Below are 23001 nucleotides of genomic sequence, written 5' to 3'. Positions count from 1 at the left end.
TTAAATTTATTAAGTCTATTTATAACTTCATGAAATTGATATCCTTTATTTGGGAGTATCAATTTAGACGACTCTCTGTTATTTGGGTTCTTTTCTAGTAAAAATTCCAATAATTGTTTTTTAAGTTGATTATCAGTAATTTGAGGGGGCGGGGCCGTGGGAAGGGGCGGGGCCACAGGAGGGAGCTTGGGAGGGGGCGAGCCGGGGCCGGTGGCGGCCATAGGAGGGGGTTCGGGCGGGGGCGGGGGCGGGGTCGCGGGAGGGAGCTCGGGAGGAGGCGAGCTGGGGTCGGAGGCGGTCGCAGGAGGGAGCTCGGGCGGGGGCGGGCCGTGGTCGGAGGAGAGGGTATTTTTCTTCTCCTTCTGAGAATGGGAGATGAGGAGGGCAGGGGCATTTTCGACCTTTTTTAAAAATAGAAGGGGCTCAAGGAACGGGAATTAAACTTGGTAATGATATTGAACGGAAGATTTTAAGACCGGTCAACTAAATTTTTTTGTTATAGCAGGATCTTTTGGAGGGTGGGGAATTAATTACCCCTTCTTTTTTTTTTTCTCTCCGAACTCTCAAATAAGAGAAAGGAAAATACTTCCTTTTTCCGTATAAAACTTCCAAACAAGGGAAAAAGAAAATTTATTATATTCCTTACTTTTCTTTTCCCCCTTTATTAAAGTTTTTCTTTATTCTGTTTTCTCCCCAAAACCCCCAGACGGAGGGTTAGTGACGGATAGCATCTGGGTTGAGAGAGGGAAGGAGATATGGCTGAGTTTCTGGTTGCCAAAGTCGTCTTTCAGCTTACCAACCTTCTCGTACAAGAAGCTGCTTTTTTGCGTGGGGTGAGAGATCAGGTCGAATGGGTGAAAACACAGCTGCAGCTATTGCAAGTTTTCCTCAAAGATGCCGAGTCCAGGAAGAGGAGGGGAGACGAAAGAGTGGAGATCTGGATAAGGCAGATGAGCGGTGTAGCATATGAAATAGAAGACGTCATAGGCACCATCAAGTACATGGGCGAGAGGCGACACCAAAGGAGAGGCTTCATGGGCACCATGTCAAGGTACTCTCACAAACCTCGTGAATTGATTACCCTACATGAAATTAGTGGTAAACTTGAAAAAATAAAGGAAAAGATCCGTGGTATCTCTGAGAGCAGAGCCACATATGGCATTGCTAATCTAGGTAAAAGTAGTGCAGTGGATCAAAGTGGGCAATCACTTAGAGAATCCTCTCCTCACTCTGATGATGATGATGACATTGATGTTATAGGCTTCGAGAATGATAAGAAAGAATTAATGTGTCGATTGCTTGATCGGAATGAGAAAGCACGATGTGTAATTTCTATAGTGGGTATGGGTGGGCTAGGCAAGACCACCCTGGCAAGTAAAGTGTACAATGACCCTGCAATTAAAGAACATTTTGATACCTCTGCTTGGGTTTCAGTTTCTCAGAGCTACCGAGTTATCGAGCTAGCGAAGGACGTCATGAAAAAAGTAATGGGAATAAAAAAGAAGAAAGAAACAACTACAGGAATTACTGAAGAAGACTTAGAGCAGATGGGTGAAGAAGAAGTGAGAGAGAAGCTCTGTGATTTCCTAAGAGACAGAAAGTATTTGGTCGTGATGGATGATGTATGGAGTGTTGACATTTGGGGACAAATGCATCCATTCTTTCCTAATGGAAACAACGGCAGCAGAATACTGCTTACTACCCGTGAGATGGAAGTTGCAAACCGTGCCAGGTCAAGCTTTCCTCCATATAAACTGCACACTCTGGATGGCACACAGAGTTTGGAACTCTTGTGTAGAAAGGCATTTCCACTAAAAGAAGATGTCCCCGCTGATATGAAGGAATTGGCCAAGAGACTTGCAAAGAGGTGCGGTGGACTTCCTCTTGCACTGGTGGCGTTAGGGGGCCTTCTGTCAGGAAAAGATTCTACCTATGATGCGTGGTGGAGTGTAGCTTAGAGCATGAATTGGGAAGATGGTCCAGATGGGAAGAAGTGCTTCAATATATTGGGCTTAAGTTACAATGACTTGCCGTATCTGTTAAAACCATATTTTCTATACATCGCTGCATTTCCAGAGGACTCCATTATCTCTGCTTCCAAATTAGTGAGGTTGTGGGTCGCCGAAGGTTTCATACCGGAGGAGCAGAGAAGGACAATGGAAGAAATTGCTAGAGTTTGGTTGGATAATTTGGTCCAGAGGTGCATGATCCAGGTTGTCGAGAGAAGCAAGGCTGGCGGGCAGGTTAAGAGCATACGCATCCATGATCTGTTACGGGAATTTGGCCAATCGGAAGCCAGAAGGGATGGATTTCTTCAAATTTGCAGCAGTGACAACATGGCAGTATCTATATGGAGTCATCGTGCGGCTTTCCACAATCGTATAAATGACGAGGTTGCTGTTTCCTCACCACATCTCCGCACTCTGCTGGGCTTCAATTTGATTTTGACTAATGGGAGAAGATTTTTGAATGGGTTAAACTTATTAAGGGTGCTGGATCTCGAGGGCACAAGAGATCTTAAGGAGTTACCGAAACAGATCGGCAGCATGATTCATCTACGATATCTGGGATTGAGAAACACTAGTTTGAAGAGACTGCCATCCTCCATCCGACATCTCCTGAATCTGCAGACTCTGGATGTGAGTGGTACATACATTTATTGGCTTCCGAAATCATTTTGGAAAATCCGGACACTGAGGCACGTATATATTAATCTATACATGTTTCTAAGCGCACCGATAGGTGGTGATCACAAAAACTTGCAGACTCTGCAAATCGAGGAGTCTGAATTTGGTCTGGATGCTATGGATATTGTCCGTTTACGAGGCATAAGATTCATCAAAAAATCGGTTACTACACCAAGCTTTACTATGGAGGAGATTCACAAAGCAGTTGATAGAATGTTTGAGGAGTCACTCGAAAAAGCACTCAAGCAAATGGACAACCTCGTCTCGTTGTCTCTGATTTTGCTCGAACGTATAATCCCTGGGGATGTCCTTTTTGCTCAGACACCAAACCTGTACCAGCTCCGTTCATTGACATTATGGGGACGGTTGTTACTCAAACAACAGCAGCAGTGCCCAGATAGCAGTCAATTCCCGCCAAACCTCACCAAGCTCGTATTAATTCATTCTGAATTCGAGCAAGACCCAATGCCGGTGCTGGACAAGCTACCAAACCTCAGGCTTCTTCAACTAAATGCATATGCATACAAAGGGAAGAGCATGTCATGTTCTTCTACTAGAGGCTTTCCTCAACTACAACAATTGGTATTATTTGGTGTCCATAGTTTAGAGGAATGGAGAGTGAAGGCTGGGGCGATGCCTAGCCTAACCCACTTAACTATCGCAAAATGCGAGAAGTTGAAGATGCTTCCTGAGGGATTGCAGCACGTGACCACACTTCGAGAACTGGACCTGAGAGATATGTCCTATGAGTTCAACAAAAGGGTCAGAAATGAGGATGCGTACAAGGTCCGACACATCCCCTCCATTCATTTTGACTTGCCGAACGAAATTGAATTCATGTAAGTCGCTCCCTCTCCCCTCCCTTTCCTATGTTATATCCATCCCTTGAGATACTGCTAATGGAATAAACTTCTTGCATGATTGAATGTTTTAATTGCTCAAATTCTGATTGAGTTTTAACACTTTTGATCCAGAACTTAAGAAAATTGATTGTAAAGTTCTTTACCTCCTCTAGATTAAGATAAAAGACTATTTAACTCAATGAAGTACTGCTGACCTTACTAGTGATTACTCTTTACGTACTATATCTACTTGTTTTATGCTCTAGTCAAAACTCTATTTTTTTATTCATTTATGTAGTCTCAAATTAAGTGGGATAAAAAATTAAAGCTAAAAGTAATTTGGACATTAAAGCTGAAATTAGGAATTTAGAAATAATTTATTATGATGGTTGATGAACGATGCACTGAATTTGTATTGATTAATTGAACATGCTAGGCTTCGCGTGCGAAGGAGAGCGCTGGAGTTTCTCGCTATGGCAAGTAAGTAACATAACACTTCTTAGTGTTTTTGTTAATAATTTGCTTTAAATTAATTTGTTCTATCGATTTGTAATTTGATAAACTAATTTTAATATCGAGCCACAAGTAATTAGAGTAATGCTTGTTATTTGATATCTGTTATCTGGTACCTAGTGTACTTTATATCTGTTATGCCTATTATTCAGTATCTGATCCATGCCACTAAGTTATGTGGCCATTATCTGATGTTGAGTTTATTAATAGTTCATGAAAAGTAAATTTCTAAAAGACATTCATTGAGATTTAATGAAAATAAATTTTTTTTCCTGGTTAATATTATGTTTGTAAACTGTTGTTTTGGTTTATCATTTGCTTAGCATATCTAGACACTATTTTCTAATATTATGTTACTTTCCGAGCTAGTGTTGCTCACTAACTTTTTTCTTTGTTTTCTTTTTTAATTTTTTCAAGGCATCTTGCCTTTATTTCTTCTTCTGAAATGTTGGGATATCTCCTGCTTAATTTATGCTTCATGGACATAAATAAATTATCATCATTATTGCTAAAATTTTGAGGAGAATCAAATATTTTTTTCTCCTTATAAGCAGAAAGATTTTCCTTAATGGTAATAATTATACCCTCTAATTTATCTTTGGGCATGCCAACCCACCATTTGTAAAGAGCATTCCTGTTTAATACTGGGATATTGTCGCAATCAAATCCAGTGGACAAAGTCCATTTCCATATCCACGGGATTCTATTTTCAATGAAATAGATCATCGGGCAAGTTCCAGTACATATCTGGTCATCTATCATTTTATTGATGGTTGGATGAATATCAACCCATTCTTCAAAGAACTTAGATATTTCTTTAGGCAATATTTTTATCTCAGGCCCAAAGAAAGTCCACCATTTGTTGAACCATCCTGGAATGGGTTTGGCCAGGACATCAGGATGTACCTTCAAAAACCAAGAATGCTTTTTCTTGGGATTTTCATAATAGAACATGTTAGTAAAAGCTTCGATGTAGTCCCAGTAGGTGGTTGTGGCTTCATGACCATATTTTTTTATCAACATACTCCTATTAGGATCCAGTCCCCATTCTTGTGGTTGTATAATCCTGCAGATAGTACACTCACTATAATTAATAAAATTATTTATATTATTATTATGGAAATTATGAGTAATTTCCACAGATTCAATGAGGAGTAATATCTTCTCCATCATCTGTCTGGTTTTACCATCCATTAAAGGATATCCTTCATCGTCAAAATATTTTTGACGTATGCACCATGGGTCATCCATTTGCGGGATATCATTTTGACCCAAATACATGATAATCTTTTCGCAACTATTTTGCAAGAATGAGGTGTCAATAGTACTTTCTTGAAGCACCTCTTTCATCGTCAGTTTAGAAGATGATGTAGAAGAGAGATTTTCTCTTGTAGCATTTTGCTGTTGCTCAACCTCTCTTTGCTTTTGCTGATTAAGATAGGTTGCCAAGTCCACCATCTGTGATTACTCTATGAAACAGCAAATTCGCTGTATTCATGGGAAGTGCATTGGCACTCCGTCCCCTGTTTCCTCGAGAAGAATTTCTTCCTCGAGCATATGTTACTCTGAGAGGAATCATCCCTACAGAAATTCTCGTGTTAGAAAGTCAGGAAGAGAATTTTCTTCAGATTTTATGTATTGGATATTAAAATCAAAGACAACAATTGTGCCTGTCATCCAGCAAAGATCTGTTTAGAAACTAGATTCTTAATATCCTTTTCTATGTTCTGTTTTGCTGCTGTGCAATCTATCCTCAACAAGAATTGTTGATTTAACAGATCACTCTGAAACTTTAAAATACATTTAACTATTGAAAGCATCTCTTTTTTGATTGTAGAATATTTCATTTGAGTGGGATTCCATTTCCCAGAAGTATATCTCATAAGTATCTCTTTATTGAGATTTGGATCTAATTGTTTTAAAATACCGCCGAATCCAATATCTAATGCATCAGTCTCGACAATTTTAAACCAATTAGTATTAGCTATTGCTAAACAAGGTAAACTTCTTACCTTTAACTTGATTTTCTTTACCTGTTCGGTATGCAATTTACTCCATGGAACTGGACTTTTATTCAGTCTCCCATATAAGATTGCAGTATCCTCTGCTAAATTCTTGTAATAGTCAGATACATAATTTAAACTTCCTAAAAACCTTTGAAGTTGTTTGGTACCTATTATTTCATCTGAAAATTTGGATGCAAATTCTATGCTTCTTTCTACTGGAACTATTTTCCCTTGAGAAATATAATGTCCCAAAAATCTTATCTTAGTCTGAAATAAACTCATTTTTCTCTCTGATATGACCAGGCCATTTTTATGGACTAACATCTTAAAATGTTTAAGTTGTTTGATATGATCATCTATATTTTTGGAAAATATCAAAACATCATCTATATAGACAATGATATTTTCTTCATTATTAAAGATTTCATTCATTATCTTCTGAAATTTAGAAGGTGCATTTTTTAATCCAAAGGGCATTACATTCCATTCATAATGACCAAATGGTACTGTAAATGCAGTTTTATATTTATCAGATTCTTTAATCTGGATTTGCCAGTATCCTGACTTCAAATCAAATTTTGAAAAGATAATTGCTTCATTCAATCTATCCAATAGATCCTTTTTATTTGGTAATGGATACCTTATCCATTTTAATACTTTATTCAGTGGCTTGTAGTTGATTACTAATCTTGTATTTCCTCTTTCTTTTTCTGCATTTTTATTGACATAAAAAGCAGTACAGCTCCAAGGAGAATGAGATTTTCTTATAAGTCTCCTTTCTAGGTGTGTCTCTATCTCTTCTTTACATAATCTAAGATATTCTTGGTTCATTTGGGTTGGTCTAGCCTTAGTAGGAATATTCTTTTCATCGAATGATTCTTCATAAGGTAGACTAACCTGATGACTTTTTCTTTCCCAAAAAGCATTGGGCAGCTCATTACAAACTTCATTTTTGAACTGATTTTCTAATTTTCTCCTTATTGTAAGAATTTTTTAATTTTTCTTCTATATCATACATATTTATTTCTTTCTTTAAGAAATTTAATTGATTTTCCTTTTTTATGAGTATGTCCTTGATTTCATTAACCATCTTGGTTTGTGGATCTGTGATGAACCAGAACACTAATTCTTTTCCCTGTATCTCTGTATAAATTCCAGAGTTATCTATTTTTGTTATTGGCATGATATCATTAAGGAAAGGGGTTCCTAAAATGATATTTTGTGTTAAATTTTTAACCAAAATAAAAGACGTCTTAAAACAAATATCTTGATTGCATATATATGCTTTTGGTATTTTATACTTAATTGATAATTTATTTCCTCCTGCTGAGGTTAACGCCTGTACTGTTTTCTCAAAATAACTTGTAGGAATTAGTCCTTCTTGGATACAGTTTAAATCTGCTCCACTATCAATTAAGGCCTTAGAATTTTCTAATATAAACGTTCCATTTATTACTAGATTAATATTTATATACCATTTTTGGTATGTAATTTGATTCAATATGTTTAAATTTTTAGGAAGGTCATCTGTTTCCTGAATTATAGCCTTTCTCTTTTCTTTTAAGAGAAACTCTTTTTGAGGATTTTCTCTATTATTTTCTAAGCTGGTTATTCTAGCAGAAAACTGATTATTTTCCTGTTTTAACATAGATATTTCTAATTTTAACTGATTTATTTCATATTTTAAGTCTGCTAAAGAAGCAGGTTTTTCTTTTATGTTAAATTTATTAAGTCTATTTATAACTTCATGAAATTGATATCCTTTATTTGGGAGTATCAATTTAGACGACTCTCTGTTATTTGGGTTCTTTTCTAGTAAAAATTCCAATAATTGTTTTTTAAGTTGATTATCAGTAATTTGAGGGGGCGGGGCCGTGGGAAGGGGCGGGGCCGCAGGAGGGAGCTTGGGAGGGGGCGAGCCGGGGCCGGTGGCGGCCATAGGAGGGGGTTCGGGTGGGGGCGGGGTCGCGGGAGGGGGCTCGGGAGGAGGCGAGCCGGGGTCGGAGGCGGTCACAGGAGGGAGCTCGGGCGGGGGCGGGCCGTGGTCGGAGGAGAGGGTATTTTTCTTCTCCTTCTAAGAATGGGAGATGAGGAGGGCAGGGGCATTTTTGACCTTTTTTTAAAATAGAAGGGGCTCAAGGAACGGGAATTAAACTTGGTAATGATATTGAACGGAAGATTTTAAGACCGGTCAACTAGATTTTTTTGTTATAGCAGGATCTTTTGGAGGGTGGGGAATTAATTACCCCTTCCTTTTTTTTTTCTCTCCGAACTCTCAAATAAGAGAAAGGAAAATACTTCCTTTTTCCGTATAAAACTTCCAAACAAGGGGAAAAGAAAATTTATTATATTCCTTACTTTTCTTTTTGTAAAGGCCCCCATTTGGATTTGGGCCAGCCTCTGAGCAAGGGCGGCCCAAACGTGAAAAAAGGGGGAGGGAGTCTCCCGATTGAAATGCCCTCCCTCCCCTGTTTCAAAATGCCTTCCCCTCCTCCCGAATCCACCGGAAGGAAAGTTATAGGGTGATAAAACCCTACCAAATCAGGCCAAGGATCTCCTCCCTCCCTTCCTAGGGCATCAACCGAGAGCCTCCCACAAACCAAAAAAAAAAAAAAAAAAAAGAAAAGAAGAGGGGAGATTGGAGTTCTACCTTGCCGCGGGAGCGATCGGACCGTTCACCGTCGATCCGGTCGGGAGGACCTCGCCGGAGGCAAGGTGAGCACCTTCTCTTCCTCCTCCATCGTCTTTGGCCATTATCTCTTTGGGAATGTGGCCGGGAAGCCGCCGGATTGATGGAGAAGCCGAGCCTTGTTCGGCCTTCTTCTCTCTCGTTCCGGCCGGCCATCGCCGGGCGTGGCACCGCCGGCACCACCACAGGCCGACGACCAGAGAGCGTCGCCGGCCGTGGGCCGCCTGCTGCCAAGCGCCCTTTCCCCCTTTCCGTCGGGAAGAAGGAAGAAGAGAGAAAGGGAAAGGGTCTTCCCATTCCCTTCCTCTTAATATATTTAAAATAATAATAAGATGACTCTAGATCATGGCTTCTCTCTAGTTGGGTTCTCTCCTTACACTTGGATCCGGGGAGATCATGGGTTTGAGGACTCTAGATAGTCTTGGGATGCTAGATTTTAGAGGACCCTTTAGAGGATTAAACAGGGATCCTAGATCATCATATATCTTTGATAAATTTTAATGATGACTTGGTTCTGTAGGGAAACAATCTATTGGACGAGAGGACGCTGAGCAGAGTCATGCGCATTCCGATTCATAGATCGCCGTGAGGGCGGGTGATTAGTTGTCTGAGTTTTCAATAAAGGTTAAGAATCCTTGTACGCCAATCCTGCATGATATAAATATTTTTGCACCATATATGTTGATATGCTATGATCCCGACAAAGCAAAAATAGTTTATATTAAATTATATTTTGATCGTGTTGGCTTGTGATTGGTATTATGATGGATGTATGTATGTGTATAACCTATATCTGCATAATTGGATTTATGGATGTGGTGGTATGGACTAACCATGTTATATTGATTGCCCTGTCACGGGCTGGAAACGTGACCATGGTTAGTCTAGGTCGGAAATAAAGTGGAAAAGGGAATGGATGTGTGTTTGTGAATTGATTAAATAAACAGGAACTTTGGGCTTATCTCGTTATTATTGATTGCCCCATCACAGGCTGGAAATGTGATATTATCGATTGCCCCGTCACAGGCTGGAAATGTGATATTATCGATTGCCCCGTCACAGGCTGGAAATGTGATACTATCGATTGCTCCGTCATAGACTAGAAATGTGATACTATTGATTGCCCCGTCACAGGCCGGAAATGTGATACTATCGATTGCCCCGTCACGGGCCGGAAACGTGACCGGGATGTAGCCCAAAGTCGGAAAGATAATTGATCCGGATCAAGTTAACATGGAATGGAAAGAAAAAGCATTGAAAACAGTCATAGTGATTTATAGGCTATTATATACTATATCATTCTTATGTGGCTGGACTTTCATTGACGTTTGATGTATAATATGGACTTTCATTGATGCTTGATGTACATAATTATATTGATTATTTGAGTCTTTTAGAAACTGTTTATGATTTCATAAAATGTGCATCAATTTGTCGTGGTTTCGAATTTATATTATTATTGTGTAGGTATGTATGTGTAGGGATTCTTACTGGGCTGTAAAGCTCACCCCCTCTTCTTCTTTTTTTTTAATCAGAGTTGCAGGATGCATAGATTTGGATGGGATGGGCGCAGAGTGCGAGTACCAGAGTCATTAGTTAGTTAGTTTGTTTATCCTTCTTTGATGTCGATAAACATTTGAAGATCTTGTAATTGAACTAATTTGTCTATTTGGACATGTCGAATTTGTCTATTTGAATTATCAATTTCTTGTGGATTTATTGGAATTTTTGTTAATCATAGGCCTTGCATGATCTTTAGGGCACTGCTCTAGGGCTCATGCGGCCGGTCGCGTACCGGACTCGGGTGCTGGGTTCGGGGCATGACAGAGTGGTATCAGAGCTTAAGGTTTAAGGTATCCTAGGGTTTATGTTCAGGTGAGTGTGAGTGGGAAATTATGATAGAAAAACTATCAGAGCCTTGGTTTATAATCACTTGAGATTGTAATAGGAATGATATTGTAATCTAAGCTTTAAGACCACTAGGGACTATAGCCTTAGTGGCATTAGAGTTTGAGGTTTAAGGTCATTGGGGATAGTGACAAAATTGGAATCCGAGCATATATTTAAGATCACTAGGGATTGTGATAGAAATATATCATAGCTTAAGGTTATGATCACTTGGGACATGACAATTAAATTCAATGCTTAAGGTGTAAGATTACTGGGCATTGTGATTAAATGTATGCATCGGGTTTGGTTTTCGATGAGTGTGGAAAGAAAGTATAAATTGTCTTTGATCATGATAAGAGAGGTTTGACCTAAGATTAGTGTAGGAAGGTCAACATTGGTATATCGGTTATACCATGTTCAGATATTATTTAAATGACCTAGAAGTTCAGACTTGATATGGATTTTGATGTGATCGTACTTTTAGTTTTGCTGCTAATTATTAGAGTGGGGTTTGTACGTAGATCTTTCATAGTATTGGAGTGAGCTAAGAAGATTTCATAATATTGAAAGGAATGTTCTTCGAAGTTGAATATGTATGTGGATTATATCTGGTGTTGGCATGTTGGATATTGCAAATAGGTCTATTTTCTATTGATGTATTTGATTATTTTGAGGCAATAGAGTATGCATATTGACAGGGGAATTCTAATTATTTGAATTCTCATGTTTGGATTGGGCTACTGGATTTTACTTATAATTGTAGAAGACTATTTGATGTGTTAATTTAAAACTCAAGCCTAGGTTTAAGATTTGAGCAGGGATCTTTTGTCATTGTTGATGAAGCCACTAATAAATGCCATATTGAGTAAAGACTTCGATCATGAGATGCTTCCATGAATTATGGTGAAGAAAGATCTGGAGATCGATAGAGTTAATTTCTAATCATAGTGTATTGGCTCAATGACTTCTAACCTATTGAATTTGAAGTAAATCTTTTTGGAAAGAAGATCAACGTAGATTGTCTAATCGAATTGCTAAGGAAATCCAAAGTTAATTAAACCTAAATATTTTGGATTCTAAGTTGTGAAGATCATGTACTGACTTTAAACTTGATTAATGGCTTGAGTGTTAGTTATGGTTAGTATACTCTACATAAATTGAGACAGACAGATCTAGAGGTTCCACTCAATTAAAATTCTAAAATTTGGATTTTCTTACTCCTAGTACAAAGTGATATTTCGGTCATAAATTATTTAGAGGCTTTAGAGTATTTAATGAATTAAATCAGAGTGCGCAACGGAAGTGTAGTGGTTTGAGTTATTTTGAAACTGGTTAAGGACATTAATATCTGATCTAAAAGGTATTATGATGGAACACTTGAGTTAGTTTCTAGTAGAGGAGAATGGTATTGATTCTATAGAGATGATCTAGAGGTAGCTATTTAATTTTCACCAGTGGGTTCTTCTATTGTCGACAACTTTTGGGAGAATCTTGGACATCTTAAATTTACCGTTCATGGTTGATGATTCCTTGGTTGGTCTTAGACCTGAAATGTTTTAACATGAATCTCCTATTTGTTGGGATGATGTGGGCGAGAGAAAATTATTAGGCCCAGAGATAGTGCAATAGACTATAGATAAGGTGCAAGTGATCAGAGAACGACTTCGTATAGCTCAGAGTCGTCAAAAGAGTTATGCTGATAATAGGAGAGAACTGAAATTTTAAATTGGGGATCATGTTTTTTTGAGAGTGTCACCCACTAAAGGAGTGATGAGATTTGAGGATTCGTGGTAAATTGAGCTCTAAGTATGTTGGTCTGTTTGGGATTTTGGACAAGGTTGGAGATGTGGCATATCGACTGGCTTTACCACCGACTTTATCTAGTGTGCACAATGTATTTCATGTGTCAATGTTGAAGAAATATGTCACAGATCCGAGTCATGTGGTAGCATATGAGTCATTACATCTTCAGGAGGATTTGACCTATGAGGAGTTTCCGGTACGAATGGTGGACAGAAAAGATCAGGTACTATGACACTGAACCATTCCTTTTGTAAAGGTACAATGGAATAATCATACGGAAAGAGAGGCTACTTGGGAGCTCAAAGAAGAGATGAAAATCAAGTACCCACAGCTTTTTAAAACTTCAGGTATGTCAATTTCGAGGACGAAATTTTTTTTTAGGGGGGAAGAATGTAAAGGCCCCCATTTGGATTTGGGCCAGCCTCTGAGCAAGGGCGGCCCAAACGTGAAAAAAGGGGGAGGGAGTCTCCCGATTGAAATGCCCTCCCTCCCCTGTTTCAAAATGCCTTCCCCTCCTCCCGAATCCACCGGAAGGAAAGTTATAGGGTGATAAAACCCTACCAAATCAGGCCAAGGATCTCCTCCCTCCCTTCCTAGGGCATCAACCGAGAGCCTCCCACAAACCAAAAAAAAAGAAAAAAAAAAGAAAAGAAGAGGGGAGATTGGAGTTCTACCTTGCCGCGGGAGCGATCGGACCATTCACCGTCGATCCGATCGGGAGGACCTCGCCGGAGGCAAGGTGAGCACCTTCTCTTCCTCCTCCATCGTCTTTGGCCATTATCTCTTTGGGAATGTGGCCGGGAAGCCGCCGGATTGATGGAGAAGCCAAGCCTTGTTCGGTCTTCTTCTCTCTCGTTCCGGCCGGCCGTCGCCGGGCGTGGCACCGCTGGCACCACCACAGGCCGACGACCAGAGAGCGTCGCCGGCCGTGGGCCGCCTGCTGCCAAGCGCCCTTTCCCCCTTTCCGTCGGGAAGAAGGAAGAAGAGAGAAAGGGAAAGGGTCTTCCCATTCCCTTCCTCTTAATATATTTAAAATAATAATAAGATGACTCTAGATCATGGCTTCTCTCTAGTTGGGTTCTCTCCTTACACTTGGATCCGGGGAGATCATGGCTTTGAGGACTCTAGATAGTCTTGGGATGCTAGATTTTAGAGGACCCTTTAGAGGATTAAATAGGGGTCCTAGATCATCATATATCTTTGATAAATTTTAATGATGACATGGTTCTGTAGGGGAACAATCTATTGGACGAGAGGACGCTGAGCAGAGTCCTGCGCATTCCGGTTCATAGATCGCCGTGAGGGCGGGTGATTAGTTGTCTGAGTTTTCAATAAAGGGTAAGAATCCTTGTACGCCAATCCTGCATGATATAAATATTTTTGCACCATATATATTGATATGCTATGATTCCGACAAAGCAAAAATAGTTTATATTAAATTATATTTTGATCGTGTTGGCTTGTGATTGGTATTATGATGGATGCATGTATGTGTATAACCTATATCTGCATAATTGGATTTATAGATGTGGTGGTATGGACTAACCATGTTATATTGATTGCCCTGTCACGGGCTGGAAACGTGACCATGGTTAGTCTAGGTCGGAAATAAAGTGGAAAAGGGAATGGATGTGTGTTTGTGAATTGATTAAATGAACAGAAACTTTGGGCTTATCTCGTTATTATTGATTGCCCCATCACAGGCTGAAAATGTGATATTATCGATTGCCCCGTCACAGGCTGAAAATGTGATATTATTGATTGCCCCGACACAGGCTGGAAATGTGATACTATCGATTGCCCCATCACAGGCCGGAAATGTGATACTATCGATTGCTCCGTCACGGGCCGGAAACGTGACCGGGATGTAGCCCAAAGTCGGAAAGATAATTGATCCGGATCAAGTTAACATGGAATGAAAAGAAAAAGCATTGAAAACAGTCGTAGTGATTTATAGGCTATTATATACTATATCATTCTTATGTGGCTGGACTTTCATTGACGTTTGATGTATAATATAGACTTTCATTGATGCTTGATGTACATGATTATATTGATTATTTGAGTCTTTTAGAAACTGTTTATGATTTCATAAAATGTGCATCGATTTGTCGTGGTTTCGAATTTATATTATTATTGTGTAGGTATGGATGTGTAGGGATTCTTACTGGGCTGTAAAGCTCACCCCCTCTTCTTCTTTTTTTTTATCAGAGTTGCAGGATGCATAGATTTGGATGGGATGGGCGCAGAGTGCGAGTACCAGAGTCATTAGTTAGTTAGTTTGTTTATCCTTCTTTGATGTCGATAAACATTTGAAGATCTTGTAATTGAACTAATTTGTCTATTTGGACATGTCGAATTTGTCTATTTGAATTATCAATTTCTTGTGGATTTATTGGAATTTTTGTTAATCATAGGCCTTGCATGATCTTTAGGGCACTGCTCTAGGGCTCATGCGGCCGGTCGCGTACCGGACCCGGGTGCTGGGTTCGGGGCGTGACACTTTTCCCCCTTTATTAAAGTTTTTCTTTATTCTGTTTTCTCCCCAAAACCCCCAGACGGAGGGTTAGTGACGGATAGCATCTGGGCTGAGAGAGGGAAGGAGATATGGCTGAGTTTCTGGTTGCCAAAGTCGTCTTTCAGCTTACCAACCTTCTCGTACAAGAAGCTGCTTTTTTGCGTGGGGTGAGAGATCAGGTCGAATGGGTGAAAACACAGCTGCAGCTATTGCAAGTTTTCCTCAAAGTTGCCGAGTCCAGGAGGAGGAGGGGAGACGAAAGAGTGGAGATCTGGATAAGGCAGATGAGCGGTGTAGCATATGAAATAGAAGACGTCATAGGCACCATCAAGTACATGGGCGAGAGGCGACACCAAAGGAGAGGCTTCATGGGCACCATGTCAAGGTACTCTCACAAACCTCGTGAATTGATTACCCTACATGAAATTGGTGGTAAACTTGAAAAAATAAAGGAAAAGATCCGTGGTATCTCTGAGAGCAGAGCCACATATGGCATTGCTAATCTAGGTAAAAGTAGTGCAGTGGATCAAAGTGGGCAATCACTCAGAGAATCCTCTCCTCACTCTGATGATGATGACATTGATGTTATAGGCTTCGAGAATGATAAGAAAGAATTAATGTGTGGATTGCTTGATCGGAATGAGAAAGCACGATGTGTAATTTCTATAGTGGGTATGGGTGGGCTAGGCAAGACCACCCTGGCAATAAAAGTGTATAATAACCCTGCAATTAAAAAACATTTCGATACCTTTGCTTGGGTTTCAGTTTCTCAGAGCTACCGAGGTATCGAGCTAATGAAGGACATCCTGCAAAAAGTAAAGGGAATCAAACAGAGGAAAGGAGACTTGGAGCAAATGGATGAACAAGAAGTGAGAGAGAAGCTCCGTGATTTCCTAAGAGACACAAAGTATTTGGTCGTGTTGGATGATGTATGGGGTGTTGATGTTTGGAGACAAATGCAGCGAGTCTTTCCTGATCAGAACAAAGGTAGCAGAATACTGCTTACTACACGCAACATTGAGGTTGCAAGAGATGCCCAGCCATGGATTCCTCCACATGAACTGCAGCTTTTAGATGACACGGAGAGCTGGCAACTCTTTTGTAGGAAGGCATTTCCACCAAATCAAGATGTCCCAACTGAGTTGGAGGCATTGGCCCATAAGCTTGCAAAGAAGTGTGGTGGACTTCCTCTTGCACTGGTGGTGTTAGGGGGCCTTATGTCAAGGAAAGATCCTAGCTACGATACGTGGTTGAAATAGCTCAGAGCATGAACTGGGCATCTACTAGAGATGGGAGGGAATGCCACAATATATTGGGTTTAAGTTACAATGACTTGCCATATCCGTTAAAACCATATTTTCTATACATCGCTGCATTTCCAGAGGACTCCATTATCTCTCTCTCCAAATTAGTTAGGTTGTGGGTCGCCGAAGGTTTCATACTGCAAGAGCAGCGACAGACAATGGAAGACACTGCAAGGGATTGGTTGGAAGAGTTGGTGCAGAGGTGCTTGATCCAGGTTGCCCAGAGAAGCAAGGCTCGTGGGCGGGTTAGCAACATACGCATCCATGATCTGTGGCACGACTATGGCCTTGAAAAAGCCAAAATGGATGAATTTCTTCATGTTTGCAGTAGTGACGACATGGCAGGATCTAATGGTATATCGACTCACCGTGCAGCTTTCTACAATCGTATAAATGACGAGGTTGCTGTTTCCTCACCGCGTCTCCGCAGTTTGCTGGGCTTCAGTTTAATTTTGACTAATGTGGGAAGATCTTTGAATGGGTTAAATTTATTAAGGGTGCTGGATCTGGAGGGTGCAGAGGATTTGGAAGAGTTACCGAAGCAGATCGGCAGCATGATTCATCTACGATACCTGGGATTCAGATACATTGATTTGAAGAGGCTGCCATCCTCCATCCGACATCTCCTGAATCTGCAGACACTGGATGTGAGAGGCACAAAAATTTATTCGCTTCCGAAATCATTTTAGAAAATTCGGACGCTGAGGCACGTATATATTAATATATATATGTTTCTAAGCGCACTGATAACTGTGGATCACAAGAACTTCCAGACTCTGGAAATTAGGGAGTTTGAATTTGATATGGATGTTACGGAGATCGTCTTTTTCGCTCGTGCACCAAACCTGCACCAACTCCGTTCATTGACACTGGATGGACGGTTGGTATTTAAACAACAGCAGTAGCTCCCAGACAACAATCAATTCCCTCCGAACCTCACCAAGCTCATATTAAGAGAATCTGGATTGGAGCAAGACCCAATGCCGGTGCTCCAGACGCTACCAAACCTCAGGCTTCTTGAATTGAATCGGAATTCATATCTTGGGAAGATCATGTCATGTTCTTCTGTTGGTGGCTTTCCTCGACAACTGCAGCACTTGATATTATTGGAACTCCTAAATTTAGAGGAATGGATAGTGGAGGTTGGGGCGATGCCCATGTTGGACATACTCGGCCGCTGTGCGGGCCATACCCGCGGGGTCCCTGAGCAGCACAGGGAGGGTCACTGTCAGCATGTCCTGCCGCCTGCCAACGGCGATGGCCTGGTTAGTAGGTGGGTCATACCGAGGGTCCCTGAACCCATGGCGAGGCCAGGTCGGAGTCCGGGGTTGGGCGAGGCCTTGGTTGGAGTCGACTCGTGGCGCTGCCTTTGGTGGGGTTTAAGGAAATAGAGTTGCGCCTTCACTAACACCGGTCGGTTTTGGTGTAATGGTAGCGCTTGATCCTGACAATTGGTATCAGAGCCAGAGGTCTCGAGTTCGAAACCCAGGCATCGCGTTGGGGGGGGGGAATGTTGGACATACTCGGCCGCTGTGCGGGCCATACCCGCGGGGTCCCTGAGCAGCACAGGGAGGGTCACTGTCAGCATGTCCTGCCGCCTGCCAACGGCGATGGCCTGGTTAGTAGGTGGGTCATACCGAGGGTCCCTGAACCCATGGTGAGGCCAGGTCGGAGTCCGGGGTTGGGCGAGGCCTTGGTCGGAGTCGACTCGTGGCGCTGCCTTTGGTGGGGTTTAAGGAAATAGAGTTGCGCCTTCACTAACACCGGTCGGTTTTGGTGTAATGGTAGCGCTTGATCCTGACAATTGGGCGAGGCCTTGGTCGGAGTCGACTCGTGGTGCTGCCTTTGGTGGGGTTTAAGGAAATAGAGTTGCGCCTTCACTAACACCGGTCGGTTTTCACAAATCAAACAATTGTAATAATTATTTTAAAACCCAATTCACCCCCCTCTTGGATTGTCTATCTGGGCAACAAGTGGTATCAGAGCCGGAACTCTTTTACCCAAAGAGTAAAAGATCAAAATGACAACCCCATTTGGATCTTCCCACATTGAGGGCCAGTCCACCCAAAGACCCCCATTCTTTAATGGATCCGACTACTCATATTGGAAGGCTAGGATGAGAATATTTATCCAAGCCCAAGACTATGAGATGTGGACCATTATACTAAATGGACCATACATCCCATCCATCTATGTAGAGGGTGTCACTGTACCCAAACTTAAAAAGAATTGGGATGACAATGACTTTAGGAAGGCACAACTCAATGCCAAAGCAATGAATGTGCTCTACTATGCATTAGATAGAAATGAATTCAATAGAGTCTCTACTTGCAATTCTGCAAAAGAGATTTGGGATAGACTTGAAGTGACCCATGAGGGCACGAATCAAGTCAAAAAATCCAAAATAAATATATTAGTTCATAAGTATAAATTATTTAAGATGGATTCTAATGAAACAATCACTTGCATGTTTACTAGATTTACTGATATTGTCAATGACCTAAAAAGCCTTGGCAAAAATTATACTAACAGTGAGCTTGTCAGGAAGATTCTTCGCTGTCTACCAAGGTCATGGAAAGCCAAGGTGACGGCAATCCAAGAAGCCAAGGACTTGAACAAGCTTCCACTTGAGGAGCTTCTTGGATCCCTAATGACGCACGAGCTCACAATGAAACAACACAGCAAAGAAGAGTCCTCCCACAAGAAAAAGGTAATAGCCCTCAAATCTGTTTCTACTAATAAAGACTTATCTTGCAGCAGCAATAGTGAAGAGGAAGACAATGAGGGAGCTGATGATGAGGCTCTTCTCGTGCGTAAGTTCAGAAAATTCATCAACCGTAAGAAGACCTTTCATCAAAGGAGAGGCTCCTCAAGTTTCTATCACAAGGATAAAGGTAAGGAAAGGAAAAATGAGGGAATCGGATGTTACGAATGTAAGAAGCCGGGACACTTCAGAGCAGATTGTCCTTTGCTCAAGAAGGCCAGCAAGTACAAGAAAAAGAAGGTCCTCGTCTCCACCCTATCGGACTCCGATACATCTTCATCATCATCGGATGAGGAACAAGAAGAAAAGGCCAATCTGTGCTTTATGGCAAACGAAAATGAGGTAACATCTGAAACGCACTTAGATTTTACCTTTGATGAGTTATATGATGCGTTTAATGAGTTAATGGATGAATATAAGACAATTAGCCTTAAGAATAAAGAGCTAAAACTAACCAATCAATCTCACCTCCATAAATACGATAAATTAGTTAAGGATAAGGATTTTATCACCAAAGAAAATTTAGAACTTAAGACAAGCAACCAACTCTTAATTCAAAAAACTAATACCTTGAGTAAAGATAACGAAAAACTAGCTAAGGAAATTTCTGAACTTAAAAAGGATAATCTAACTATTGGAAGTAACTTCACAAAAGACTTAGATGATCTAAAAACAGAAAAACAAAAAGAAAATTGACACTAGAACTTGAAAAGTACAAGCCGTTTGTAGAAAAATTTACATATAGCTCAGAAAAATTAGAGATGATACTTAATAGTCAACGAGCTGTATTCAATAGAGCTGGTTTAGGGTATAAACCTAAAAATAAGCAAAAACTCCTTAGTAATTTCTTTGTTAAAGCAGGGGAGAGTAAAATTAAGAAAATAACATGTTTTTGCTGTGGAACATTAGGACACAAAGCAAATGTATGTGATTATAGAAAAGGAAAAACTAAAAAAAAAATTAAAAGGGTTTGGGTTCCAAAAGGAACCAACATTACTAACCATGAAGGACCCAAGAAAACTTGGGTACCTAAAATTGTATGATTTGCTTGTGTAGGAGTGTCTTGCAGCCAAGGTCGACAAAAATTGTTGGTACTTAGATAGTGGTTGCTCAAGACATATGACGGGTGACAAGGATTAATTCTTCACCCTTGAAGCTAAGAAGGGAGGTGCTGTGACTTTTGGAGACAATAACCAAGGTCACATCATTGGTATAGGTAAAGTACAAATTACCCCTTCAACCTTTATTGATAATGTTCGATATGTTGATGGTCTTAAGCATAATTTACTTAGCATTAGTCAATTGTGTGATAGAGGTTTTGATGTTTTGTTCAAACCATCGCTATGCATCATAACCAACTCAAATGACAATAGTTTAGTTTTTAAAGGAATAAGACGTGGGAATGTGTATGTTGTAGACCTTGAGGATCTTGCCAAACATAACCCATGTTTAGTTGTTAATGAAACTAAGGATAATGATGCTAGTTGGTTATGGCACCGTAAGTTAGGTCATGCAAGCATGGACACAATATCAAAACTAGTTAAAAGAGATTCCGTGATAGGTTTGCCAAAACTAAAGTTTGAAAAGAATAAAATATGTGAAGCATGTCAATTTGGCAAACAATCAAGAAACTCCTTTAAATCTATAAATTGTGTCTCTACCTCTAGACCTCTAGAACTACTACACATGGATCTATTCGGACCAACTAGAACCACAAGTCTAGGTGGAAATAAATATGGTCTAGTTATTGTAGATGATCATTCTAGATACACTTGGGTCATGTTCTTAGCTCATAAGGATCAAGCATTTTCATTTTTCAAGAAATTTCATAAAGAAGTAACAAATGCTCGAGATACTTCAGTCATAGCTATTAGAAGTGACCATGGAACCGAATTTGAAAATCACTTATTTGATGAGTTTTGTAGTAAAAAGGGGATAACTCATAATTTTTCTGCACCTAGGACACCACAACAAAATGGAGTTGTGGAAAGAAAAAATAGAACTCTAGAGAAAATGGCTAGAACCATGTTATGTGAAAGTAACCTCCCTAAGTACTTTTGAGGAGAAGCCATCAATACCTCATGTCATATATTAAATAGAGTTTTATTGAGACCCATTATAAAGAAAACACCTTATGAACTTTGGAAAAACAGAAAACCAAAAGTGAACTATTTTCATATCTTTGGATGTAGGTATTTTGTTCATAATTATGAGAAAGATAATCTATGAAAATTTGACTCTAAATCTGATGAGGGTATATTCTTGGGGTACTCTACAACTAGTAAAGCCTATAGAGTCTTTAATAAAAGAACCCTAGTTATAGAAGAATCCATACATGTTGTTTTTGATGATTCTAGTGATATCTCTTCTAGCAAGAGAGTTAATTTTGATGATGATGTTGAAATTCTTGAGGAAAAGATTGATGAGATGACATTACAAGATGATGAACAAAAATTAGTTGGAAATGCATCATCAAGCCAAGAGGCTATGATGGATCATGGGCTGACTAAGGCTTGGAGGTATGCTCACGGGCATCCTAAAGAATTGATTTTAGATGATCCATCTCAACCTGTTAGGACTAGAGTATCTCTTAGGAACTTAAATAATCATCTAGCTTTTGTCTCACATTTTGAGCCCAAACACATAGAAGAAGCTGAAAAAGATGTAAATTGGATAAATGCAATGCAAGAAGAATTAAACCAATTTACTAGAAACAAGGTATGGAATCTAGTTGAACGACCTTCTGAATATTCAATTATAGGTACCAAATGGATATATAAAAATAAACTTGATGAAAATGGAATTGTAATAAGAAATAAGGCTAGACTAGTAGCAAAAGGGTATAATCAAGAAGAAGGTATAGATTTTGATGAAACCTTTGCTCCTGTAGCTAGACTCGAGGCAATTAGATTATTATTAGCATTTGCATGCTCTAAGGACTTCAAATTATTTCAAATGGATGTAAAAAGTGCATGTTTAAATGGGTATATTAATGAGGAGGTGTATGTAGAACAACCTCCTGGTTTTGAAAATCATCAATATCCTAATCATGTGTATAAACTGAATAAAGTACTTTATGATTTGAAACAAGCACCTAGAGCATGGTATGAAAGACTTAGCAAATTTTTACTAGAACATGAGTTCTCTAGGGGAAATGTAGATACAACACTGTTTCTTAAGAAGAAAAACAAAGATATGTTAGTAGTGCAGATTTATGTTGATGATATTATTTTCGGTGCTACTAACAATCGCCTCTGCGAAGAATTTGCTGACTTGATGCAGAGTGAGTTTGAGATGAGCATGATGGGAGAGCTGAACTATTTCCTCGGGCTTCAAATCAAACAATCTGAAGAAGGGATCTTCATCAATCAAGCCAAATACATCAAGGAGATGCTTAAGAAGTTTGATATGGAGGGAAACAAGTCAATCAGCACACCCATGAGCTCATCATGCAAATTAGACCAAGATGAATCAGGTAAATCTGTAGATCAAAAGTTATATAGAGGTATGATAGGATCTTTATTGTATCTCACTGCAAGTAGACCTGATATCATGTTTAGTGTATGCATGTGTGCTAGATATCAGTCTAATCCTAAGGAATCTCATCTAATTGCAGTCAAGAGAATCTTTAAATACCTAATAGGAACAAAGAATATAGGTTTATGGTATTCTAAAGAATCTAGCCTGAACTTAATAGGATACACAGATTCAGACTTTGCTGGTTGTAAACTTGATAGAAAAAGCACCAGCGGGTCATTTCAATTTTTAGGAGAAAATTTAATCTCATGGTTCAGCAAGAAACAAAACTCGGTTGCATTATCTACTGCTGAAGCTGAATATGTTGCAGCCGGGAGTTGTTGTGCTCAAATCATGTGGATTAAACAACAACTTGAAGACTATGGCATTAAACAAGATAAAATTCTCATTAATTGTGATAATACAAGTGCCATTAATCTAACTAAAAATCCAATTCAGCATTCAAGAA

General features: G+C 39.8%; 4 protein-coding genes across 4 annotated transcripts; all 4 read left to right on the top strand.

Moving 5' to 3' along the window:
• The first annotated feature begins 755 nt into the window (after nucleotides 1–755).
• On the top strand, nucleotides 756–1958 carry LOC120105523 (disease resistance protein RPP13-like). The gene has a single exon (XM_039118083.1). It carries the CDS (start codon nucleotides 756–758, stop codon nucleotides 1956–1958), a length of 1203 nt encoding a protein of 400 aa, XP_038974011.1.
• Nucleotides 1959–1961: 3 nt separating this feature from the next.
• On the top strand, nucleotides 1962–3530 carry LOC120105522 (disease resistance RPP8-like protein 3). Its single transcript, XM_039118082.1, has one exon. The coding sequence runs from the start codon at nucleotides 1962–1964 to the stop codon at nucleotides 3528–3530; it is 1569 nt and encodes a 522-aa protein (XP_038974010.1).
• An 11507-nt stretch (nucleotides 3531–15037) lies between these two features.
• LOC120105521 (putative disease resistance RPP13-like protein 3) lies at nucleotides 15038–16210 on the top strand. The gene has a single exon (XM_039118081.1). The coding sequence runs from the start codon at nucleotides 15038–15040 to the stop codon at nucleotides 16205–16207; it is 1170 nt and encodes a 389-aa protein (XP_038974009.1). The 3' UTR covers nucleotides 16208–16210.
• Nucleotides 16211–16215: 5 nt separating this feature from the next.
• On the top strand, nucleotides 16216–16941 carry LOC120105520 (putative disease resistance RPP13-like protein 2). The gene has a single exon (XM_039118080.1). The coding sequence runs from the start codon at nucleotides 16216–16218 to the stop codon at nucleotides 16939–16941; it is 726 nt and encodes a 241-aa protein (XP_038974008.1).
• Nucleotides 16942–23001: the final 6060 nt, after the last annotated feature.

This window comes from Phoenix dactylifera, unplaced genomic scaffold (assembly GCF_009389715.1).
Source record: "Phoenix dactylifera cultivar Barhee BC4 unplaced genomic scaffold, palm_55x_up_171113_PBpolish2nd_filt_p 000305F, whole genome shotgun sequence".
Classification (NCBI taxonomy): Eukaryota; Viridiplantae; Streptophyta; class Magnoliopsida; order Arecales; family Arecaceae; genus Phoenix; species Phoenix dactylifera.
This window is presented reverse-complemented; position numbering and strand designations above follow the sequence as displayed.